At 39.2% G+C, this 23,023-nt stretch overlaps 1 protein-coding gene across 1 annotated transcript; it reads left to right on the top strand.

Moving 5' to 3' along the window:
• Window positions 1-1,362: 1,362 nt before the first annotated feature.
• On the top strand, window positions 1,363-23,023 carry LOC121242706 (G patch domain-containing protein TGH). The gene is made up of 16 exons (XM_041140642.1): window positions 1,363-1,721; window positions 2,388-2,478; window positions 2,570-2,664; window positions 4,998-5,101; window positions 8,197-8,258; window positions 8,351-8,425; window positions 9,823-9,974; window positions 10,525-10,600; window positions 10,732-10,815; window positions 10,963-11,040; window positions 17,875-18,019; window positions 18,500-18,989; window positions 19,168-19,452; window positions 19,525-19,653; window positions 20,300-20,521; window positions 22,059-23,023. Exons 1-16 carry the CDS (start codon window positions 1,587-1,589, stop codon window positions 22,809-22,811), a joined length of 2,976 nt encoding a protein of 991 aa, XP_040996576.1. The 5' UTR covers window positions 1,363-1,586; the 3' UTR covers window positions 22,812-23,023.

The following is a 23,023-nucleotide window of genomic DNA, read 5'->3' as shown; positions in this document are numbered from 1 at the left end:
GATTGTGATTCTTTTTTCTGAATTCCCTTTTTCTCCATCATTGTGTAGGTTGTATATTTGTTTGTAGAAATCCATTGAAAATTGTTGTAATGAATATTTTAAAAATTTGTCCTTTTGTGGAGTTTTATCAAATGGTTGCGAGAGTTTTATGATGTATGGGGAGTAGTGGCCATGAAAGGATGAAAACTGACATGATCAAGGTGATAGGGCAAACAACATGATTCCAAAAAGTCTGTGAGAAAGTCTTGGGAGAGAGAGCAACAATGAGAGAAATGAGAGGAATGAATTTGGTGAGAAAGTGCCAGTAGCCTGAGGACAAAGAGATCAACGGTAAGGAAGAGAGGGAGGAACGAACTAAGGCTTGAGATAGTGAACTCCAAGAAAGAGGGAGAAACGATTTACAGGAAGGTTAAAGAGCAGTTATAACATGTAAGTAGACTCACGATAAGTATAATGGATTAATGATGTGTCACCGAAGGTATAAAAGGCCCAAAATCACCTCGTCATGTTTGAAGATAGAGTTATTATACTTATCATCTTTATACCACACCTGCTAAGGAGAAAAAAAAATAATAGTATGTGTGTGGTGTAGAAATGATGAATAATCGCATGCAACGTTTTCTTCAAAAATAATGGATGGTGTAAATTCTTGATATACACTGCATCCGATTCAAATGCGGACTCTTTTCTATTTTGATCATGCTATTTGGACCGATGGTCCCAACCGATAGGCCCAAACTATCACCGCAATAGCGGTTTTTTTTTTTTTGCAAATATTGTTTTAATATCTTTAAATATTTAAAATAATAATAATCTGAAAACACTATAGACTTAAATGAATCTTACAAAAGGATTCCACACACTACCAGTGTGCTCTCTCCCCTCCCTTCTTTTTTTTTTCCCCTCTCTCGTGCCTCTTCCCTCCTCCCCTCATCTCCCCTTTCCCTCTCTTTCTTTCCTTCCCTGTGCTTGCCATGGTGGTCAGGGACCTCCTTAAGGTGGATAGAAGCTGCCGACGGGGACATGGGAGCTCATGACAGTGCAGTGAGCTTGCTGCGCACGTTTTGTGCACTGTCGTGGCTGGGGTGACCCGAGGGGCAGACATCGTCGACGAGTGAAAGGGGAGGACGAGGCATGGGGAGAAGGGTAGAGAGAAAAAAAAAAAAAGAAGAAGAAGAAAGAAAGAAAAGAAGAAAAAAAAAAAAAAAAAAAAAAAAAAACGGCCCACTGTTGGTGTGCCGCAACATTATGTGAAATTGTTTTGTAGAATTTATTTGTCTCTAACGGCCCTCGTAATAATAATATTCATTAACCAATGAAGAAAAAAAAAAAAAAAAAAAAGAAATCTGTCCAACTCATCGTTCCAATTTATCGTTTCAACTTCCAATCACATGTGGGAGAAGTTGGAACCCTTGCGAGGGCTCTCTTTCTCTACATTCTCCCACCGCGAGGGCTCTCTTTGCTCTGCAACCATATATACTGTTTTGTAGTTCGTTAGGATTTAATCCATCTCCTAAGTTCTCGTCTTCTCCACTTTGGTTTCGACAATCAGAGCTTTAATTTGGTTACTGATAATTTCACGAAAAATGGACTCAGATGGAGACGATTACGTGTTCTATGGAACACCGATAGAGCGGGAGGAAGAAATCAGCAGCCGTAAGAAGAAAGCTGTGGCCGAGTCCTCTGGTCACCTCCGAAGCCTCCCTGTTTGGAAGCAAGAGGTACGGTCACATTTTCCTAACTTTTCGTTCAAATTTTCTTTCTCTTGTTTGGTTCCTGGGAAGCTCAGGAAAGAAAATAGGAAGAAGACTTGAGTGCCTTCTATGTTTTATTTGGGTTGCGATATAAGATCCGAAGTACATACACATTGAGCCTATGTAATTGCGTTGGTATGAGTTTTAGTGAAGGCTTTTGTTTGTTTGGACCTGGAGATCGTGAAAGTATTTTTCCTTGGAATCCAAATTGGCATTATAGGTAAAATGTCATCCTCTCTAGAAGGACTTCGGAAATGGGAGTCATTAATGAGAAAACAGCAGATTTTAATGGCCTTTTACCCATTTGCATGTTTATAATAATGTTTTAGATGACTGCCAATCTATAGGGACCATTTTCAAGCTAGTTTTATCTAAAACACAGTGGTGAAAGATCATATTCATGTAGCATGTGTTGTAGCAAGCCCTTAGATTTTGAATTGCATGTGAACTGTCTGATAGTTGGATTTATAACCATATACCTGGTTTGCAGATCATTACATTGCTTTAAGTAAAAGCTAATAAAATATTTCTCGAATGTTTTGCTTAGGATTTCATAAGAAAGAAGAGATGACGTCTTTGATAATGCTCTTTTCATACTGTTGCTGATTCCTTGTACTCTTAATTTTTCTCCAGGTTACAGATGAAGAAGGGCGACGAAGATTTCATGGAGCATTTACAGGAGGGTTTTCTGCTGGTTATTACAATACTGTGGGGTCCGAAAAGGGTATAATTTTAGTTTATAGTTAGAAGAACTAAATTTTTTAAATTAAGACTTGAGTGTAGAATAATGTTAACACTGCAAAACAAATGTGCAGGGTGGGCTCCACAGTCATTTGTATCATCCCGAAAGAATAGAGCTGAAGTCAAGCAGCAGAGCATTTTGAACTTTTTAGATGAAGACGAAAAAACTGTATGTTTGTATCTTGTCTTAGCCTAAATACTGGTTTGCTAAAAGATTTTTTTCACTTAGCAACTGTCAACTTTGTGGATTTGTTGTTGGAGGTTCTAGCTGTTGAAAATGTGGTGCATGTTTGGACATTGTTGATTCATGTTCTATTTTACAAGATATATGTCTCTGGTATGAATATCAATGAGGGAAGTAGACTAAAAATGGCATGGAAATTAATAGACTTTGTGAAATGTTATATATTTTGTATTGCAATCGTTCATTGTGATATTCATGACCCAAGGTTATGACAAATTCAATTCTTTGGGGGTTTTGAAGATTTTCCCCCTTGCACTTTGTTTGGGAGTTTGAAGGTTGCACTTTTTTTGGGAGTTTGGAGGGGAGAGGATAAAGTGGGATGGAGAGGAGAAAAGAGAGAATTTTGATTCCTTTGTTCGAATGTTTTAATAATAATGGGAGGGGCGAGTGGACAATTCAGTGGGAATCTCTCTCATCTTGCTTGTTTGTAGAGTAGAAAAGAGGGCAAAGTACGAGTACGATGTAAATTGAGAATGGGGAGAAATTTGTGATCAGTGTTTGTAATTGTTGAAGTTTGATGAATCTTTAAGGGGCTTTATGGGGTTTGTCTCGGAAGCATCAGTACATATAGGGTACGTATAGACATGATACAAATATGATGATATGTCGAAGGGAGGGAGGGAATGGACATGTATCTGATACATGGTATGGCACAGAGAGCTTCCTAGTGATGCAGATTCAAAAAAAACAAAAAGCATATAAGATGCTGAGTGTAAATTGAGTAACTAAATGGATATAAGCACTCCTATACTTTGGGTTCTTTTAGGTGTCAACAACATTTTTCAATCGGAAAATTATCTGAAGAAGATTTTCCATTTACCTATGAGTCACTTCCGTTCATTTTTTTCCAGCCATTTCTTTTTTGACAAGGAAGCTGCACTTCCATGAAAGTATATGACTTTTAGTGACTTTTAAGTACTATGAATGCCATAGATACAGATGTCATAGCTTAGGAGATGTAAAGAGACTACATGTATTTCTTCACAAAAAAATTATGAAGTACTAGTGAAAGCATTCTATTTATAGTTTGAAGGATTATATTGTATTACTAAAAACAAGGGTAAGGGATTATGCTAGCTAAACATTAGGGGTTGGCGGAGGGGCACTGCCCCCCACCACCATGCGTCCCCCGCCCCGGCCCCTCAAGGGAAAACACCCCCCGGGGGGGGGGGTGGTTATGGCCCAAGCCTGGCCCCCTCCGAACCCCTGGCCTGGGCTTAAGCGCAACCCAAAAATATATAATTATATATATATATATATAAATTCGTTACCAAAATGATGTTGTTTTGGTAAAGAATTTTTTTTTGTAAGGGAAATGACGTCGTATTGGGGGGGGGGGGGGGGGTTACGTTAAACCTAACCCCCTGCTCGCCCCCCTCAATCTCTCTCCTCCCTCTCTCTCTCTCTCTCTCTCTCCCTCTTTGCGGCGCTGCCTCTCAGATCGTCTCTCCCTCTCGCAGTCGTAGCGGCGACACGGCCCGCGTCCTCTTCTTCTTCTTCTTCTTTTCCTCCTCCTCCTCCTTGGCTTCTCCCTCCTTTTCTTCTCAGACCCTGTCTCCCTCTTAGTCGTCGTGGGCCCGTGGCTGTGGGTTTGCGAAATTGTTTTTACTAGTTTTGGTTTTTTTTGTTGTGTATTGTGTTGTGGATTTTTTGTGGATTTTGTTGTGGATTTTCTCTTTTCTTTGGATTTTATTTTTTTTCCCGGTTGTGACAGAGGTGGGTGGTGGATGGAACAGGGGTCTGCCCCCCGCACCCTGACACATGTTCAGGGGGCCCCACCCTCGGGATGCGGTGGCGGATTCTGGGGGGCAAACCCTGCCCTGGGGTTTGCTTTAATATGAGCATGTAACAATTTGCTTTAATAGGGGTGTTAGAGGGATTGAGGGGGGTTGTGTTTAAGAATTACTATTTAAAAATTAGTTATCAAAAAGGAAAACAAAGAACATCACACAATTGAAACTTATTTATTTATTAATTATGATGGCGTTGTGTTTCATGGAAAGAGTATTTTCATTGATGCATAGAACAGCTCAAGTTTTTTTTTTTTGATAAGTGAGAACAGCTCAGGTTATAATTGGTAATATTGTAAGTCTTGTGCTGAACGCATATATTTAGGAAGTCTAACAATGGGCATGCTAAACAGAGATTGAGGAAGCTATTTTGTTGAGATTATTGTTTTAAATATATTATTCTGCATGTTATAAAAAAATTACAAGATTCTTAATCAACTTTTTTGATTCCTTTGTTTTCACATTTAGGAATTGGACAGTCAATCACTTGGGACATCTATGCAGTTCGATACATTTGGATTTACAGCTGCAGAACTTGCTCGTAAACAAGCTGAAAAGGAACGACAACAAAGGTTAAGTTTCTTTAATTGTGATAATTTATATCAGTATTTCATTTGATGCCTATCTATTGGTTAAGCAAGTTGATTTGCAAGTGTTGGAACTTGGGATTCTGTGGACTAAGCTAAGTAGTAGCATGTATTACATCATCCTTGGCCAACCCAACCATATGGTGTGAAAATAATTTTAGCTATACAAAGAAGGAAGTCAAGAGTATGATTTATTTTGACATAGGACTTAGACCGAATATTGGATGTGTTTGATCCTTTTTCCAACAATTAAGATTTGGAAACTATTGATTCTAGAGTGTACTTGTAGATGGGTGCCATGATACCCTAATATAGGGACACCCTACAAAATGTTCTCATGCTTGGCGTTCTAAATGACGGAGAGGTCATAAAGAGTTGATTCGGTCTTCCTATTAAACCGAATTAGCCTAGAACTCACAATGTATGGGCCTATATTTTCTTTATCTACTTTTTATGTTCCATCTCTTAATTCACAATCTTTTGATTATTTTTCTCAAAGACTTATAAAAGTAGGACTGTTCATCTGGGTTCCGGCCCGAGAACCCAGGTTTCAAACCCGGGCCGGGTTAGCCCGGGTTAGACCTGGACCGAAACCTAGATGAATCCGGGTTTTAAAGGATTCCGGGTTCCAGGTTGAACCCCATTTTTTTTTCCTTCTTCAGTTTGAATGTTTTGAAGGACTGAAACGTTTGGCAAAGTCAGATCCTATGGTCGTCTGTTCTATTGAAGAGTTTGGAGAGCACATCATTGCTGGTGCTGGAGAACTCCACCTTGAGATCTGTTTGAAGGATTTGCAAGATGATTTCATGGGTGGTGCAGAGATTATCAAGTCTGATCCTGTTGTATACTTCCGTGAGACAGTCCTTTAGTAGTCTTCTCGTATTGTGATGAGCAAGTCACCCAACAAGCACAACCGTTTGTACATGGAAGCGCCCCTTGGAGGAGGGGTTTGCAGATGTCATTGATGATGGCTGTATCAGTCCAAGGGATGATCCTAAAGTTCGTTCCAAAATCTTGTCTGAGGAGTTTGGTTGAGATAAGGATCTGAAGAAAAATTGGTGTTTTGGCTTGGAGATTACTGGCCCTAATGTGGTAGTGGATATGTGTAAGGGAGCTCAGTACCTGAATGTTGTGGCCGGGTTTTAGACTTTTAGTGGGCTTCTAAGGAAGGTGCATTGGCTGAAGAAAACATGAGAGGTATTTGCTTTGAAGTCTGTGATGTGGTTCTTCACGCCGATGCCATCCACATAGATGGTGGTTAGGTCATTCCAATTGCTAGGAGGGTTATATATGCTTCCCAGCTGACTGCCAAACCCAGGCTTCTTGAACCTGTGTACTTGGTGGAGATACAAGCTCCTGAACAGGCACTTGGTGGTATCTACAATGTTCTTAACCAGAAACGTGGGCATGTGTTTGAGGAAACATCAAAACATTCAAACTGAAAAAAAGGGGTATTGGGTGTACTTGGGTTTTGCAACCCGGGTATTGGATGTACCTGGGTTTTGCAACCCGGGTTTCGGCCCTGATTTGTTCTGGGCCGGAATCCGGTTCTGGACCGGGTTGGGAAAAAACTCAGCCCGGATGAACAATGTTATATAAAAAGGATTAGAGAATAAGTAGTCCGTGTGGTTTCAATTTTGATCAAATCAGCCCTTTCGTTAACATTCTATTAATTAATTGTTAAAAATGCTGACTTGGCATGCCATGTGTCATGAAAATAAAAAAGATCTAAAAGTAGAAGAAAAAATAAAAATAAAAATAAAAACTAATAAAAAATTTACAAAAATTGATATTAAAGTATAGGGATCAATTTGTCCAAAAGGCAAACCAGATGGACTATTTAGCATTTTATACCATAAAACCGTATATCATTAAATTAAAGCTTCAACTGAGAATGACTAAAAAGAACATTAGCTAGACTACAATCACCTCGGGGATTAGTCGGGACTTTGTTCTTGGACACCCAGTGCCAAAAAAAAAACTAGACTACAAGCGAAACAAAATGAAAAATAATTATGGATCAACATATGCACAAAAATTAACCATTGTTTCTTTCAATACAATACTTTTTTTTTTTTTGATAGGTAATAATAGAATTTATTCCAAGTAAATAGGCATAGCCCAAGTACACAGGATGTATACAAGTGAGTAAACCTAGATACAAGCTGTAGCAAAATAGAACTAAGGCAAAACACTACAAATATTCCCATCCCTTACAAGGTTCTTCCCCCAAAAACTTATGATGCTAAAGAAAAAATTCCTGAATTCCCCCATGGTTGGTTCACAATCTTCAAGACACCTCCCATTTCTCTCTAACCATAAACACCAAAACAAACACAAGGGTATTATCCTCCACATTGCTGCACTGACTCCACATCCCACTGAACCTTGCCAGCTAGCCAAAAAGTCCACCACACACAAAGGCATCACCCAAGCAATGCCTACCCTTGCAAAAATCTCGTTCCACAGCTTTGTCACCACCTCACAATGAAGAAAAAGATGGTTAACAGATTCACCATCTTTTTTACACATAAAACACCAGTCAATTACAAATAATCCTCTTTTCCTCAAATTATCTGTGGTTAATATTTTCTCAAGAGACACCAGCCAACAAAAAAATGCAACTTAACTAGGCACCCTTGCTCTCCAGATACATTTCCAGGGGTATACTTTATCACCATGACTATTTAACACCTTGTAGAAAGATCTCACTGAGAATCTAGAATTATAATCATGCACCCACAGCAGCCTATCCTCCCTGTTCTGATCGATCTTCATATCATATAATTTTACAAGGAAATCAGCAACTTCACACACTTCCCAGTCCTGTAATTCTCTGGTAAATTCCACATTCCACATTCCAATGCAATACAATACAATACTTAATTAAAATTAAGTATTAATTTCTCTTTTAAGTGCGCTAACCAATATGCACTCACCATATGAGTCTCTTATGTAATGCCTTTTCTTTTGAGAGTTCTAAGTCTCTGTTGGACATGCGCACACAGTTCTACTTCCTAAATACATCAGCATGAAATGTCTTGCTGGTCTGTTTATGATATGTTTGTTGTGTATTGCAGGCCATCAGCTATTCCTGGGCCTGTTCCTGATGAAATAATTCTTCCAGTCACAGAGTCTATTGGTTTGTTTCAGTTAATATAAGAGTGATGCCTGTGATAATGGTAATTTTGATACAAATTCTAAGATACGCCCCTGTTTGCTGCTTTTGAATAGGTGTAAAATTGTTGCTAAAGATGGGATGGCGACATGGTCACTCAATTAAAAATTCCCATGCGAACTCACAATATGGTATTTCTTTATCCCGATTTGAGATATGTTTTATTATTTTTATAAGAATATGTTTTGTTATTACAATAATGATTTCCATTTTTAACCTCAAGTTTTCACCCATTTTTCAAACTGTATCGTAAACCACCAAAACCAACAATTGGGCACCCTAAACTATCAATTTCTTTAATTTGCACCTCCATCCAATTCATCCTTAAAACATCACAGAACCTTAAAATTTTTGAATGAATCGTCTTAAATGCCTTCACTAAAATTGGTCTTTACTTATTGAAAAAAAAAAATGCCTTCACTAAAATTGAATAAAAGAAACAAAACAGAAATAAAAACATAATAAAGAGCAAAAAAAGAGGAGGGCAGCCTGTGTTTGGCCACCTTGAGCCTCCCCTTGGGCAGCCCTTATAGGCCCTAGCAGGGCATCTCTTGTGGGTGCCTGGATCCTTTTTTTATTTATTTATTGTCATTTTATTGAAAATAAAAGGTAGTTAGGCTATTCTAATTTATAGGGATGGTATTTTAGAGGGTTCACTCGTAGATTTAAGGTTTAGTCATATTTAACGGATTAGTTGGAATGTAGGGTGCAAATTGAAAGAGATGGGCACTGTAGGGTACTATTTTTTTGGTTTTGATAGTTTGGGGTGCAATTTGAAAAATGGTGGTGTTAGTTTGAAGGTGCTAAATGAAATTCTCCCTTGTAATTTTTTGGAAAATGCTATTCATCATCCCTAATGTGGCAAATAAATGAATTTTTTTTCCAAAGTAGGTGAAAAATAAAAAAATTAATTTTCCAAAAATTTGATGCCACATCCAAGGACGATGGTTAATAGGAAGTTGAAAAGTATTGCTCATATAATATATTTAATATAATCTGGTTATAGGTTTTTTCTATGGTTTTCATCTTGATGTTCTTATCTGAAGAGTTTCCTGTTTCAGTCTGAGACAGCCTGAGGCTTAGAGTTCTAGAAATTAGTACAGGGGTCTGTATAAGCATATGCACAGGTTGAAATAAGTATGCTACCTTGTTTCATTTATTTTTGCTATAATTGGCTGGACATTTATGCATAATGGGTTTTTCAAGTGTAACAGTCCCCCTTGAATCTTAGATTGTGGGGTTTGGAACTGTCAGACATTGATTCTGTGTGAAGTCTGTTAAAACACCATAGTGTTGATACACATTGAATTCTGATGCTACATTCTCTCTAGAATATTCTTCAAGTTTGCCATTCTATCTTCAGCACCTCAACAGAAAAAAACCTAGTTTTCTTGTTAAGCTGGAAGTTGAAATCACATCAATTTTGTGGTTTCATCTGATTATATTATGGTTCAGTGCAAAATTTCCTAGTTTAGTTAGATTTAAGCACAAACATATCTAACTCCATGTCTTCATTATTTACTCACAGATGCTCGGAGAGAAGCTCGTAAAGCTTTCTTGGCCTTTTCTTCTGATGATGCAAAAGCTCAGCTTGCTGAATCTGAGCCTGTCAAGGGCAACATTGAAAGTTCTACGGAACAGCCTGCTAATGATGATGTTCTGTCATATGAAAGCACACCTGTGAGAAATTTTCCATATATAGATCAATTGATACATGAAGAACTGATCTTTTAGGATTTTTTTCTCATCTAGTTATTCTATGGATTCGCTCAAACTTATGCCCATTTATCTCTATGTCTTAGCGTAGTATATTTTTAGTAGGCTGATCTTCCAACTCCAATAAGTTTGTGGAACCCCAAAGTGGTTCCATTGTATGTGCTAGAAAACTTCCTCCTGGACCATGGCCATCCTTTAGCATGATGTGAGTGATTTTTTTAAATGAATTGCAAAGTCACTCTAGAATAGCCATTTTAGTTGAGAACAAAACTAGTGGTCAATGGAATATTATGACTATATGGCCTCACTAATGATTTTGTAATTGTTTTGAGAAACAACGCAAAATATTGAAAATATCAAATGCTTTTTTAACTTGGCACAAAATCATGTGACCACAGTCTCGGTTGCTTTTGCCCAAGGATCTTTTAATGTCAAGATTTTTATATTGTTGCAAATGGTTACATTGAAATTCCTGTTGCAGCTAAATAAAATATCTGACCTTTTCTTACTTCAGGTTTACGTGCTCAATCCAAAGCAGGACTTGCATGGTCTAGGTTTTGATCCTTATAAGCATGCTCCTGAGTTTAGGGGTATGTCTCTGAAAGTATATCCGGTTGCTTATAAAAAAAAAAACGTATATCAGGTTGCTGCTTACTCTATGATAGCTACAATGCAACCATATCTTAAATGCTCTTTTTTGTTTTAATTTTTATGTGTTCAGAAAAGAAAAGATCTCGTATATCTGGGAAGGAGCCTGGAAATCGAAAAGCATACATGGCCAAAGATAATCTTTTTGGTTTCAAGTGTAAGATCTATCATCTGATCACTTGGTGTACATGCCGTTATTGGCTAGAGTATTTTGATTTGGATCTTTATCTGATTCTTGTTTTGTTTCAATTGTATGGATTTCTTTTGTTGAGTTCGATTTGACGGATTAGCTTGAATTCAACAGCAGGAAATGTTGCTCCTGGTTTTGGCATTGGAGCACTTGAAGAACTTGATGCTGAAGACGAGGATGTCTATGACTCTGGTCAGTGTTTCAAATCAGAATTAAGTGATTTGTCTTGCTAGGATCGAGTCTGTTTGATAGAGTTTTATGCAGTGTTTAGGAGCCCAGGCTTGACTTGCTGGTCCAATATGTTTGGCTATCCATCACTCCTTGTTTTGGTCAAGTAACAAGTTAACTGCACAACCATAGGGTTCACTATTGTTATCTTAAGGAACCAACGCTTAGATAAGGAAACTACTGTACCTATGAAGTTTCACTTGACCTGGGCAATTTAGACATTAAACTCAAAACCTCACAATGAATCCTATGGAGATTGGATCCTAAGTTAAGTCATAGTATGAGGTCCCAGCCACACCAGGCTACGTCTGTTGTTAAGACTTTTATATTTCCTTTAATAAGTAATTCTCATATGAACCAAGCAAATGGCGTGCACATGTGAAACAATATGAATACTGTGGGATTTTTTTCTGGTATTTTTGTAAAACTTTTCATAAATTATTTCAAGACTTTGAAAAAGTTTAAAGGTTTACCCATACGTCATTTCCGATCTACTAGAAGCTGTTTTGTTTTTTCATACAATCAACAGTAAGGATATTTACGATGTCATGAGGAGTAATGACTATATGATCTGATTGAAGTGAGATTTTTCTGCTGATTCAACTTGTAGTGCACCTGCTTTCCCTTTTGAGTTTCTATAATGCTCATGCCCATAATTTTTTTTGTTGGTAGCCACCCTTTTTTCCTCTCTGTATGAGTACCTCTACTGTTCTCTGGTCCATCTCCTCTGATGATTATCACTGGTGCTCACCATCTCCTCCGAGGAGTGTTCTCAGTCAAAGGAAAGAAGGACTATGTTAGAACCTTTCTTTGTTAGTAGAAGCATGCATATTACCCAAAAGTGCTCGAACGGTTATGAGAGATATTTGGCCATGGTAGAATATGTGGACGGTGGGAGAAGAGGATTCATTATCATCCCCAAAGAAGTAGAGGCATGGGGCTAGAAAAGGCTGGGCATAGTGAGGCCTGTAGCAGTGTAGAGACCATTGGCGTTAATGTTTAGAAAAGGGGCCAGCTCTCTTAAACAGCAAATGCTGATGGTGGTTGCTCCTGGGAAGGATGCTGCTAAGAGGGGGTCATGTCTTAGTGCCCTGTTTCTGCCATTACAGGAGACCAAAGCAGATGTAAGTGCAGATGAAGAGCTGTTTGGGACTTCCAGGGGAACTGATACAGAACGAGAGGGACAATATCAGTATTTGTGAGAAGGTAGTGACCGTTTGTGGAGATGTGCCGAACAAGGTCTGATATGCCGCTTGTCTAGAAGTTATGTAAGAAGGGAGGGTGGCTTATTGTTCAAGGGAGTAGGTGCAGCGAAGCTGACTTTAGAAAGTGTTAAAACTGATCTGTTGAATTTGAGGAAAGTGGTTGATGGTTTAATATAGAAGGTTGACGTGGGTTTGGGCTTGGTCGTGAGCATGGAGAAGCACTGGCTGGTGCAGGAGATAGTCATGGGATCATGTAAGCATGGGAGAGGAGGAAGAAGAAAAATTGGATGATTGGACCGCAACATTCTCAGGCAAGAAAAGGAAGATGATAGCCCAACCCAAATTAAGGTATCTGGCCAAGAGATGGCTAGTCAAAGAATTTTCGGGCCGCTCTCTTTTGAAACGGGTTCTACCTCTGGAGCAATGAAACAGATGCCGACCACTTTGATTTGCTTGTCAGTGGTTGCACAGAAATCATTGCCGAAAGATTGCAACTGGGTGGTTGGTCTTCAACCAACAATTTTCTGGTTGTGGCGTCAGAGACAACAAGAAAGGAAAAATACAAAGCTCGGCTATGAGGCAGAAATTGATGGTTAGATAGTTGATGATGAGGAGGACAAGAATGGTAACTCACTTGAGACAGCATTAGGATCGGCCACATTTGCAAAAGAGGATATGTAGTGTTTGATCTTGATGGGGCTGAACGATGAGAGTGAGGGGGTGCCTCGGCAAGTTTCAGGTCTTGGCTTGGAGGTAGTAGATGGGTCATTTGATGAAGATGTTTGGGAGGAGGCCAACCCTTGAACTCCTTAAATCCGAATTGATTAGTAAAATGGCGGTGTTGGATTGGGTTATTCACAAAGTAAAGGAGATCCAACACTGTGCGGGGCTCTCACATGATGGTTTTGAGGACCAATTTTTGGCCTTACTCATTGCCATTGAGGACTGGACAGACCCATCCAAATTATGAGGCGAGTACAATTCAGCTAAGAAAAGAGACAGAGAGCTAAAAACTATTGCTTGGTCGGCCAACTATGAGGCAAGAGAAGGAGTTCTAGTAGTGGGAAATCAAAGGAAGGGCAAGGGCAAAGACAGTAGTTTTATAAAGCCTAAAATTGTCTCGTGGATTGTAAGGTGGTTGAATGCGATTGAAAAGTCCCGCAAAAGTAGAAACCAGCTTCGCAAATGTAAAGCTAACATCATATGTTTGCAAGAGACAAATCTGAAACTTCTTAAGTACATCAAGGGGTTTGTGGGGTTGTCAACCAGTGGGTTGGTCTTATTTACCATCTAATGGGGCTTCAGGGGTGTGTTGGTTATGTGGGATATGAGGATGGTGGAAAAAGTGGAAGTGTATTGAGGAATTTATGGTGGCGTTTTCGTTTAAGAACATAGAGGATGGATATTTGTGGGCCTTTGCGGGTGGCTATGGTCCTAATGTAGATAATATGAGAAGACAATTGTGGGATCAATTGGGTGGATATTTTAATTTCCGCTCGATTCCAAAGTGAAAGATCAAGAGTTTCCCATCTCCACCCAACCATGGTGGAGTTCTCTGATTTCAGTTTGACTGGATATTCCTTGTTGGTGGCACTTCATGTGGACTAGCAATTGAGAGCACCACTCTTTGTCGAGTATAGATACCCTGTATCCCCAGATCTAATCTTAAAACAACTTTCCAGGTTGTGCTCAATCTTTGATTGTGGCAGCATTATTGGAGGTCGAAGATACTTAAGTTTAAAAATGTGACTGAAATCCGAAGGCTTCATCACAGAGTTAGACAATGGTGGTCTTCCTATCAATAGTACGGGGCTCCAAGCCACATCATGGCATGCAAACTCAAGATGCTGACGAAAGATTTGAAGGCTTGGAATGAGCATGTTTGGCAATGTGGAGTACCAAGAGAACTCTTGGAGCAATTTCAGGGTTTGGAGGGTCTGCAGGAGATGAGGGTTCTCTTTGAACTAGAGAGAGGACGTAAAGCCCATAGGAATGCGGACCTGGAAAGGGTTTCCTTAATGGGAGAGATTTTGTGAAGACAAAAATCGAGGGTTTTATGGTTGAGGGAGGAGGATAAGTGTACCAAGGTCTTCCATTGTGTGGCGAACTTGCATAGGAGGAACAATGTCATTGAGACGATGTGGATGAAGTGGCAACTTCGAATCTTCCAGTGATCATGATGCATATGGTCAGTTATTATGAGCACTTAATTGTATAGATTGTCTATACAATTCACTTGGAGACCGAAGATTTGATAGAAGCATTCAAATCCTTAGATCAACAAGAAGCAAAAGTAAAGAGCATGTTTGGTGACAAAGCTCCAGGTTTGGATGTGTTCACTATGGCCTTTTTTTGAATTTGCTACGAGGTGATCAAAGATGATGACATGGGGGTCTCTCATGAGTTCCATGAAATTGGAAGATACGAAAAAAGTCTCATCACAACTCTTATTGCTATCATTCCCAATAGACCAGGTGTAGAAGGGTAAAAGACTATCACCTCATTAGCCTTGTGAGTGGGATGTACATAATTCTTCCAGAAGTCTTGGCAAATAGATTGTGTGCATTGATGGAGAAGATTATGCCGAAGCCCCTAGCATGCCTTTTTAAAAGGTAGATAGACACTTCACTTAGTACTTTGCTGGTGGATGCTGGGAGAGTATGCTTAAAATGAGAATGCTAGGATTACTGCGCAAGCTGGACATGACAAAGGCATATGATCAAGTCGATTGTAACTTCTTGCTTTACATGCTCTAGAGATGAGGCCTTGGGGAGAAATGGTGTTTTTGGAAAAGTAAGTCTCAACACAACTCGTATTGCTATCATTCCCAAGGACCAGGTGTAGTAGGGTAAAAGACTCGCCCTATTAGCCTTGTGAGTGGGATGTACATAATTCTTTCAAGTCTTGGCAAATACATTGAGTGCGTTGATAGAGAAGATTATACTGAAGCCCCTAGAATGCCTTTTTATTGTGCAAGCTGGACATGGCAAAGGCATATGATCGAGTTAGTTGTAACTTCTTGCTTTACATGCTCTAGAGACATGGCCTTGGGGAGAAATGGTGTTCTTGGATCAAGCATTGGGGTTTGAGGCAAAATGATATAAGTATTGTGGTGGGTGGATTCCTAGATTCTCAGTGGGGGAGACAAGTACTGTTACACTCTATATATCCTATTTCATGTTTGCAGATGACACTCATCTCTCTTTTTTTTTTTTTGGGGGGGGGGGGGGGGGGGGGGGGGGGGGGGGGGGCTAATCAAGAGCACATTAGAGTTTTGAGGGCTCTTCTCTCATGCATTGAACGAGTTTTGGTTGCAAGTAAACTTAGCAAAGTTTGAAATGGTTTTGGTGGGAAATGTTCCTAATGTGGGGGAACTTGGCTATCATTCTATAGTGCAAAGTATCCTCCTTGGCTATGAAAGATCTAAGGTAATTAGAAAAAATGGAGCAAAGGTTAGCTAGTTGTAAGGGGAAGTATTTGTCTAAAGGTGGTAGGATTACTTGGATTAAGAGCACTCTATCCAACTTGCCTACATATTTCTTGCCTTTGTTTCCACTTCCCACTAAGGTGGCCCACCGTATAGAGACGTACGACATGATTTCTTTTGTTTGGGGGGGGGGGGGTGGTAGATGATGAATTTGGTTCAGCCTTGTAAAATGGTCTACCATATGCACTTTGATCCCATAAGGAGGGTTGGAAGTTCGGAATTGGTTGGCTTTTAATTAGGCTCTATTGGGAAAGTGGTTGTGGAGATACCAACTAGAAAGGGAGGCTCTATGGAGGACTGTCATTTATTCAAAATTTGGTGGGGCTAGGGGTGGATGGAGTACGAATGAGGTGATTGGACCATATGAGGTGGGGCTCTGGAAACACATAAGAAGAGGATGAGAAACTTTCTCTAGACATATTCGGTTTGCAATGGGAAACTTTCTCTAGACATATTCACAAGGTCACAGGAAGCCTCGATTGCAAATCTTTTCGACCTATCCAATGGCTTTCCTCAATGGAAGTCACTTTCTTTAGAGTTACAAAATTGGGAAGTTGAAGCATTCACTGTGCTTAAAAATCTTGTCTACTCTACTAGAGTGAGGGTGGGAGAGGTAGATAAGATTGTCTGGAGTCCTTCGGAGAAAGGGAAGTTCATAGTCCATTCATTCTATAAATCTCATTATTTACTTATAAAAAATAAATAAATCTCTCATTATAGACAATGCAAATCCTTTCCCTTGGAAGACTAAGGCACTTCCAAATGCAGCTTTATCCGTATGCATGGCCTCCTTGGGGAAGATCCTCGTCATAGATAATCTAAGGAAACAACAGTTTATCATAATGGATTGGTGTTGCATGTGCAATACGAGCAGGGAGATGGTTGATCATTTACTTCTTTAATCTATGTGTCTTTGCGAGAATTCTTAATTCATGAGTTGTAGGGAGAGATTGTGAGGTTGCCACAACTCTATGGAATGACTTCTTTGCTAGAGTGGGATTAGCTTGGATGATGCCGAGGGTAGTTGATTTCCTAGCAAATTGGAGAGGCTCATGTGGTAATCTACAAATCGGAGCAATATGGAGGATGGTCCCCATTTCTCTTTGGTGGTGTCTTTGGAGGGAAAGGAGTGATAGAAGCTTTGAAGATCACAAGCGACAAATCATGAATTCCTTGTATCTCTTGACAATCATGCCTAGGTGTCACTCTTGCATGTGTCCCGTGTACTTGGGCTATGCCTATTATCATCAATAAAATTCTTGTTTAAAAAGAATGATTTGTCTACTGACCTGATCAGTTATATGGATTGATGAAAGTTTGTTTCTAAACATTGGATTTTCATTTTTTTTCATGAGCAATGGCTTTTCACATGTGCTTCTTTTCCTGTAATGTTGGATGCTGAGGGTGAAAGTGCTCTGACATTCTCAGTAAGTGATATTGCTATAATGTTATTGAATTATTAAATTCGAATCTTCCCATCAACTTACGTTTTGGGATGATTGGTCATTTAACATGGTATCATAGTAGTGGTTTCGAGTTTGAACCTTGACCACACCTTATCCTCCATTCTAATAGAGGTTTCTCTGGCCAACTGATAGGGGGAAAAACCTGCCACACGTAAGGGTGAATGCTAGAATATAGATTAAATGATTAAATTCACCACTTCTCATCAAAACATGCCTTTGGGGCAGTTGGTTATTTAACAGCTATATTCCCAAGAAAAAATTTAATATATAATCTTCCCAAGAAAATAAGAGTTGACAAGTGTTTTAGTTTTTCTTAATTTAAACCTAACACAAAATATGTAGCTTATTATTGCTATTGTTGCTTTTGATGTTTCCGTCATTCAATAGGAATTTGGTCCCCTTGAATTGAGTCTGCTTCTGTAAGTTGATCTTATCTTTGATGGGGGAATAGTTTTGTTAACTATATGTAGTCATGCTTTGTTAATTTCACTTTTAGTTACACTGATACTCTGTTGTACACACCCTGTGTACCTGGATGCGTCTTTTCATTTTTAATGATGTTTTATTATTGATAAAAAAACATAGTTACCTTGATGCCCATGATCTAAGTTTCTCTAACTAAAGTAAACTAGCCTTTCAGGTTTGGACCTCGTGGATACTTATGTTCAAGAAGTTGAAGAGCCATCTGGATTGATCACAGACAGTAAACAAAAGTTGGTTGCAAAGGAGCATGGTGTTCTGCCTGGCTTTAGAGTTGCATCAAATTCTGAGCAACAGTTGGAACGGTACTTCTCGTTGTTGTTGTTGTTGTTCCTACGACTACTAGATTTTTCCAATAAGATAGATAATATACTACCACCATTAGTATTAGTTAGGCTTCACAAATTCAATAATAACAGGTCAAATCCTAGACCTCCACGAGGATACTTTGTATTAATCAAAAGTATTAGTTATATAATGTATACAACTTGGTAGATATGTCTTTTATTTGTAAAACACATGCTAGCTGTTACTATTTTTTCTCCGTTAATCATTTCAGTCAAGTTGTTATACTTGTGGATACATCTAGTACTCCTGTGGATTTTGGTTAGGGCATATTTCCCTCCCCCTCCAAAACCACCCCCCCCCCCCCCCCCCCCCCCCCCCCCCCCAAAAAAAAAAAAAAAAAAAACAAATATGCATATATTGTCATTTCCACTTGCTTCTCTCTTCACCCCTGCTGCCCTTGTTTATAACTGAATTATTATCTTTGAATTGTTCTTCAGGTTTGATGCTCCTGTAATTCCAAAAGATTTTGTACCCCACCACAAGTTTCCTGGTCCTCTTGAGACAAACTACAAGCTTGCTGATTCTCCTCCACAAGAGGTCCTTCCTCCAGAGGATAATAATCTGAAACTCTTAATTGAAGGGGTTGCAACTTTAGTAGCTCGATGTGGTAAATTATTTGAGGATCTCTCCAGAGAGAAGAATCAGTCAAATCCGTTATTTAATTTTCTTACTGGAGGAAATGGCCATGATTACTATACAAGGAAGCTTTGGGAGGAGCGGCAGAAACGTACCAGTCAAAGCAAGCAGCAACTGGATGGAAAGTTGTCTTTGAGTACACAGAGGATGACAGCAGAGAGCCGTGGTAAAATTTTAGGGGAAAGGCCTTTGGAGAGAAGCACTAAAGATTTGGGTTCATCCGTTGCATCTGCAGAAGTCATTCAACTTCAATTCAATCTTTCAGATACATTTACAAAGCCTGCATCATTCGTGAGTGCCATGCATCTTTTTAATCTTCCTTTTTCTCTTGGTGTTATTAATTATCTCGGCAATCCAGGATTGACCTTTCTCTTTAATTCCATTTCCTTATATCGCCACTTTCTAATACTTGGTTTGATTTGCTTTTAGAATGTATTGATTTTTTTCATTTCTTAATGCTGGACTTTAGAGTGGGTTGCCTGAAGTTATGAAGCCTTTCAACGATGACCCTGTAAAGCAAGAAAGATTTGAGCAGTTTCTCAAGGCAAAGTATCAAGGAGGGCTTCGCTCTACTGATTCAAGTGGAGCTAGTAATATGTCAGAAGCAGCACGTGCTCATGAAAGATTAGACTTTGAGGCTGCAGCTGAAGCAATACAGAAAGGACAATGGGGTAAAGAAAGCAAGTTCTCTCCACAGCAGTTTGTGGAGTTTTCAGCAAATGGAGGGATGCAGTTCACTTCTGGTGGACTAGAGGTATTTTTGAGGTGGTTAAATTTTAGATTTTGAGTTTCTAGTTTCTAATTCAATTTACTGATTTGGAAGCAGCAAGTCAAGGATTCTGAAGCTGAGGATCTGGTAATGAAGAAATTGTTCCCAAAACGTGAAGAATGCCAGTGGCGCCCTTCACCTGTCCTATGCAAGCGCTTCGATCTCATTGATCCATATATGGGGAAGGTAGTATCATGTGTTTTCTCCTTAGTCTTCTTTTTTATTTTTTTTGTTTCTTGATCTGCATTACCCAAGGCCTCTGTTTGCTTTTTTGGTTTTCGTTTTATTTTCCTTTTCCCCCTTTTTCTTTGATTCCTTTCAGGAAGGATTTACCATTTTTTTTTTGTTTATCCAATTCTTTCCCTTTCTTTCTGTTGACTGGAACGATTTGTGGTGCAATTTTCTTATAGCATTGCATAGCTGCTACTTCGTTTCGGTTTATTTAGATCTCTTGTGCAGATGCAATGGGAATATTATTTATCTTTCTAGGCATATTGAATCTGTACAGTGATAAAGACTGGAATATCGACCAGTCTACTAAGTAATTTGAGTTTCCTTTTTCCACACCTACTTTTTGCCTCTGTTTCTCCTGTATTCTAGATTTTCCCGCATTGGTAATCCTCTCTCTCTCTCTCTCTCTCCCTGAGGATGAGAGGGGGTGGTTATTCAAATCTCCTTTATATTTTAATCCTTGTTTCACATTTGAAATGCAAGTGTGATAAATGAGTAGGTACTAGCTTTCCTCATCAGTCAATAGATGCACTGTTAGAGCTGCCATATAATTTTTTCTCTCTAGATTTATATCAACTCAATTTATTTTTACCATTTGCAGCCACCCCCCGCTCCACGGATGAGGAGCAAGATCGATACTCTTATTTTTACATCAGATTCTGTCAAATCAACAAAAGTGGAAGAGACTCCAACTGCAAATAGAGACTCGCACCCTACTACACCCCAGTTTGACGTTCAAGGAATAAGGCAAGACGCGTCTAGCAAGGAAATTGAAGTTGAGGTGGAAGTTGAAAATGTTGAGAGGCCAGTTGACCTGTACAAGGTACTTTCTGATCTGTAGTATCATATTTGTTATTTAATTTCTAGATATTTTAGGCAAGACAGTATTTGGCCTCTTTACCACCTGATATTTAATACTTATCTCTCCAACTAAATATTATTTTGATTTGGATGAAAAAAGACTACCTAAAAGCAATTTAATCTAATCCCTAGAAGTTAGGCACGAATTAAAGAGTGCCTATTTCAATTTCCCATTTTTTAGCATTGTAGTTTCTGATTTAAAAGTAAAAAAGAATTGGGATCTCTGGAGCCTTTTCTTATATGCAAGGGATATATCTGGAGCTTAAGCGCCTATTCCTTTCTCTTTATTCTCTATATCAAAGCTATCTTCTTGCTTGTCTCTCCCCTGAGTTTCCAGAAGTTCATGGCCTTTAGTAACAACAACTGTGGACTTGAACATTTTGGGTTCGTTTTTGCACTATGAACTTCCTCGAATTACTTGATACACCGTAACTAATTCAGATTCTGGTGGATGGGTTCGTGTATATGGGGTATAGGATATAGTTGGCTTGGCTTTTTGGATATTGATGTACTCTTGGTATGCATCTGATAATATTGAGATATATTTTTGTGATGAGGTTAATGATATTCATTATGATTTCTTCATATATACAAGGACTTACTAATAAAAAAAATATATACATTGGCTTTTATATGCAAAACAAATAATTGCTCTCTCTCTCTCTCTCTCTCTCTACCCTAAAGGTGAATCCTACTCCTAACGTGTTGGTGCTCCTTCCAGTTTGGTTAATTATATGTTGGATCAAAGAATGCTAAAAGCATGAGTTCACGTCATATCTCCTTCCATAGTTGAAACACCTCAATTTTTTGTTTAGTATCCTTGATGTCCCATTATAGCAGGAAAGCTCATCTTTGATCTTTTCCCCTAGGAATGACTAGCCCAAGATGGTGAAAATATTCTCTCTCAAGTCGATCTTATTTTCAACCCAGACTAGTTTCACTACTTTTTTTTTTTTTTTGATTGGCACCGGGTATCCGGGAACAGCGTCCAGACTAATCCCGGGGGTGCACAGGCTCTTGGCAAGGAGTTTTCCGTAAGTGCACATCGGGAAATTCAAGGGAAAAATCTCCTACTCTAATGGGGCCCCTAGAGATTATTTGCACCCAAGGGATTTGAATTTAGACCTGGAGAGCATACCCCCAAGCCCAAGGCCTTTACCACTTGAACCAACCCCTAGGGGTTCAGACCAGTTTCACTTCTATGCTGAGGGTTCACTGAAGTTTCAGTTCATACTTCTAGTACTGCTCACTTTAATTAGTTTGATGCTAAAGCTTTTATATGAACTAATTTTTTCGCTGGTATTTTGGCTACTGGTATTTAGTTTACAGGAGAGTCAACATATGTTCCTGATACTTCTGCAGTTGTCCATCTCTTGAATTTGACAGTGCATCTCTTTGGTTCTTGCAATTAACCATCTTCAGTATTTTAATTGCACTTGCGCATATTCCATCAGTATGATGTTAATTTGTTGCAAGACTAACCATCTTCAGTTGTGCAGGCTATTTTCTCTGATGATTCAGATGATGAAGGGGAAAGCATCAGTCTAAACAAAGTTGAGGATCCAGGAAAGAAGATTGAAGCAGCTACTACGACGTTAAACCGCTTAATTGCTGGTGACTTTCTGGAATCCTTGGGTAAAGAACTAGGCCTAGAAGTTCCCCCTGAAATGCCCTACTCAACAAACAAGGATGCAGGAGATGCCAATATCCTTCTGGTCCAAAATAAGCCTTCTTCCACTCCTATAAGCAGGACTCGTGTAGATCGTGAGGAACCTCATGATCAGGAGATTGCTCAAGATGGCAGGTCTGGGAAAACTGAGCTCATTCATGGTAACTCAGACAGAACTGGTAGTAGTATATATATGGAGACCGGTTCATCTGGGAAGAAATTTGACAAAGTCAATCCAGAAAAGCTTGCTCAAGAAAATAAGAAAGCTAGAACACCCTCAGGCCGTCACCAGAATTGGAATGACGGTTCATCATCCGAAGATGAAAGGAGTAGAAAGTTGTCTGGGAAACATCGGCATAGAAGCAGTGGTTCAGATAGTGATTCATCAATTGATCATCGAGATCGACATCATTCTAGGTCAAAAGGGAGAAAGAAGGAATCGTCTCGAGAGAAAAGCAATAGCAGCAGAAGACACTCGAAACATCATAAGCGGAGAAGCGGGGATTCTCCAGCCAGATCTCGACATGAAAGCAGAAGAGAGCACGGAGAAGCCAAGAGAGAAAAACGCAAAAACAGGGTTTGAGAGCATCAAGGTTCTGTTTCCTTGCACTCGGAATGATGGCCATGGAGGAGGAGGCAGCCTAATAGCTCACTTGATAAGAGTGCTTTTATTATCTTGCACTGCTTGTGAAGCTTCATTTAGAAGATTTTTTGTTTCTCAAGGTGAGATATAGGGCTTTCCGATAATGTTACTCAAACACACCGCAATTGAAATTTACGAATGCTTGGAAAGAG

Source organism: Juglans microcarpa x Juglans regia, chromosome 8D (genome assembly GCF_004785595.1).
Source record: "Juglans microcarpa x Juglans regia isolate MS1-56 chromosome 8D, Jm3101_v1.0, whole genome shotgun sequence".
In the NCBI taxonomy this organism is placed as follows: domain Eukaryota; kingdom Viridiplantae; phylum Streptophyta; class Magnoliopsida; order Fagales; family Juglandaceae; genus Juglans; species Juglans microcarpa x Juglans regia.
Note: the sequence above shows the minus strand (reverse complement) of the source record. Positions and strands in the feature narration are given on the sequence as shown.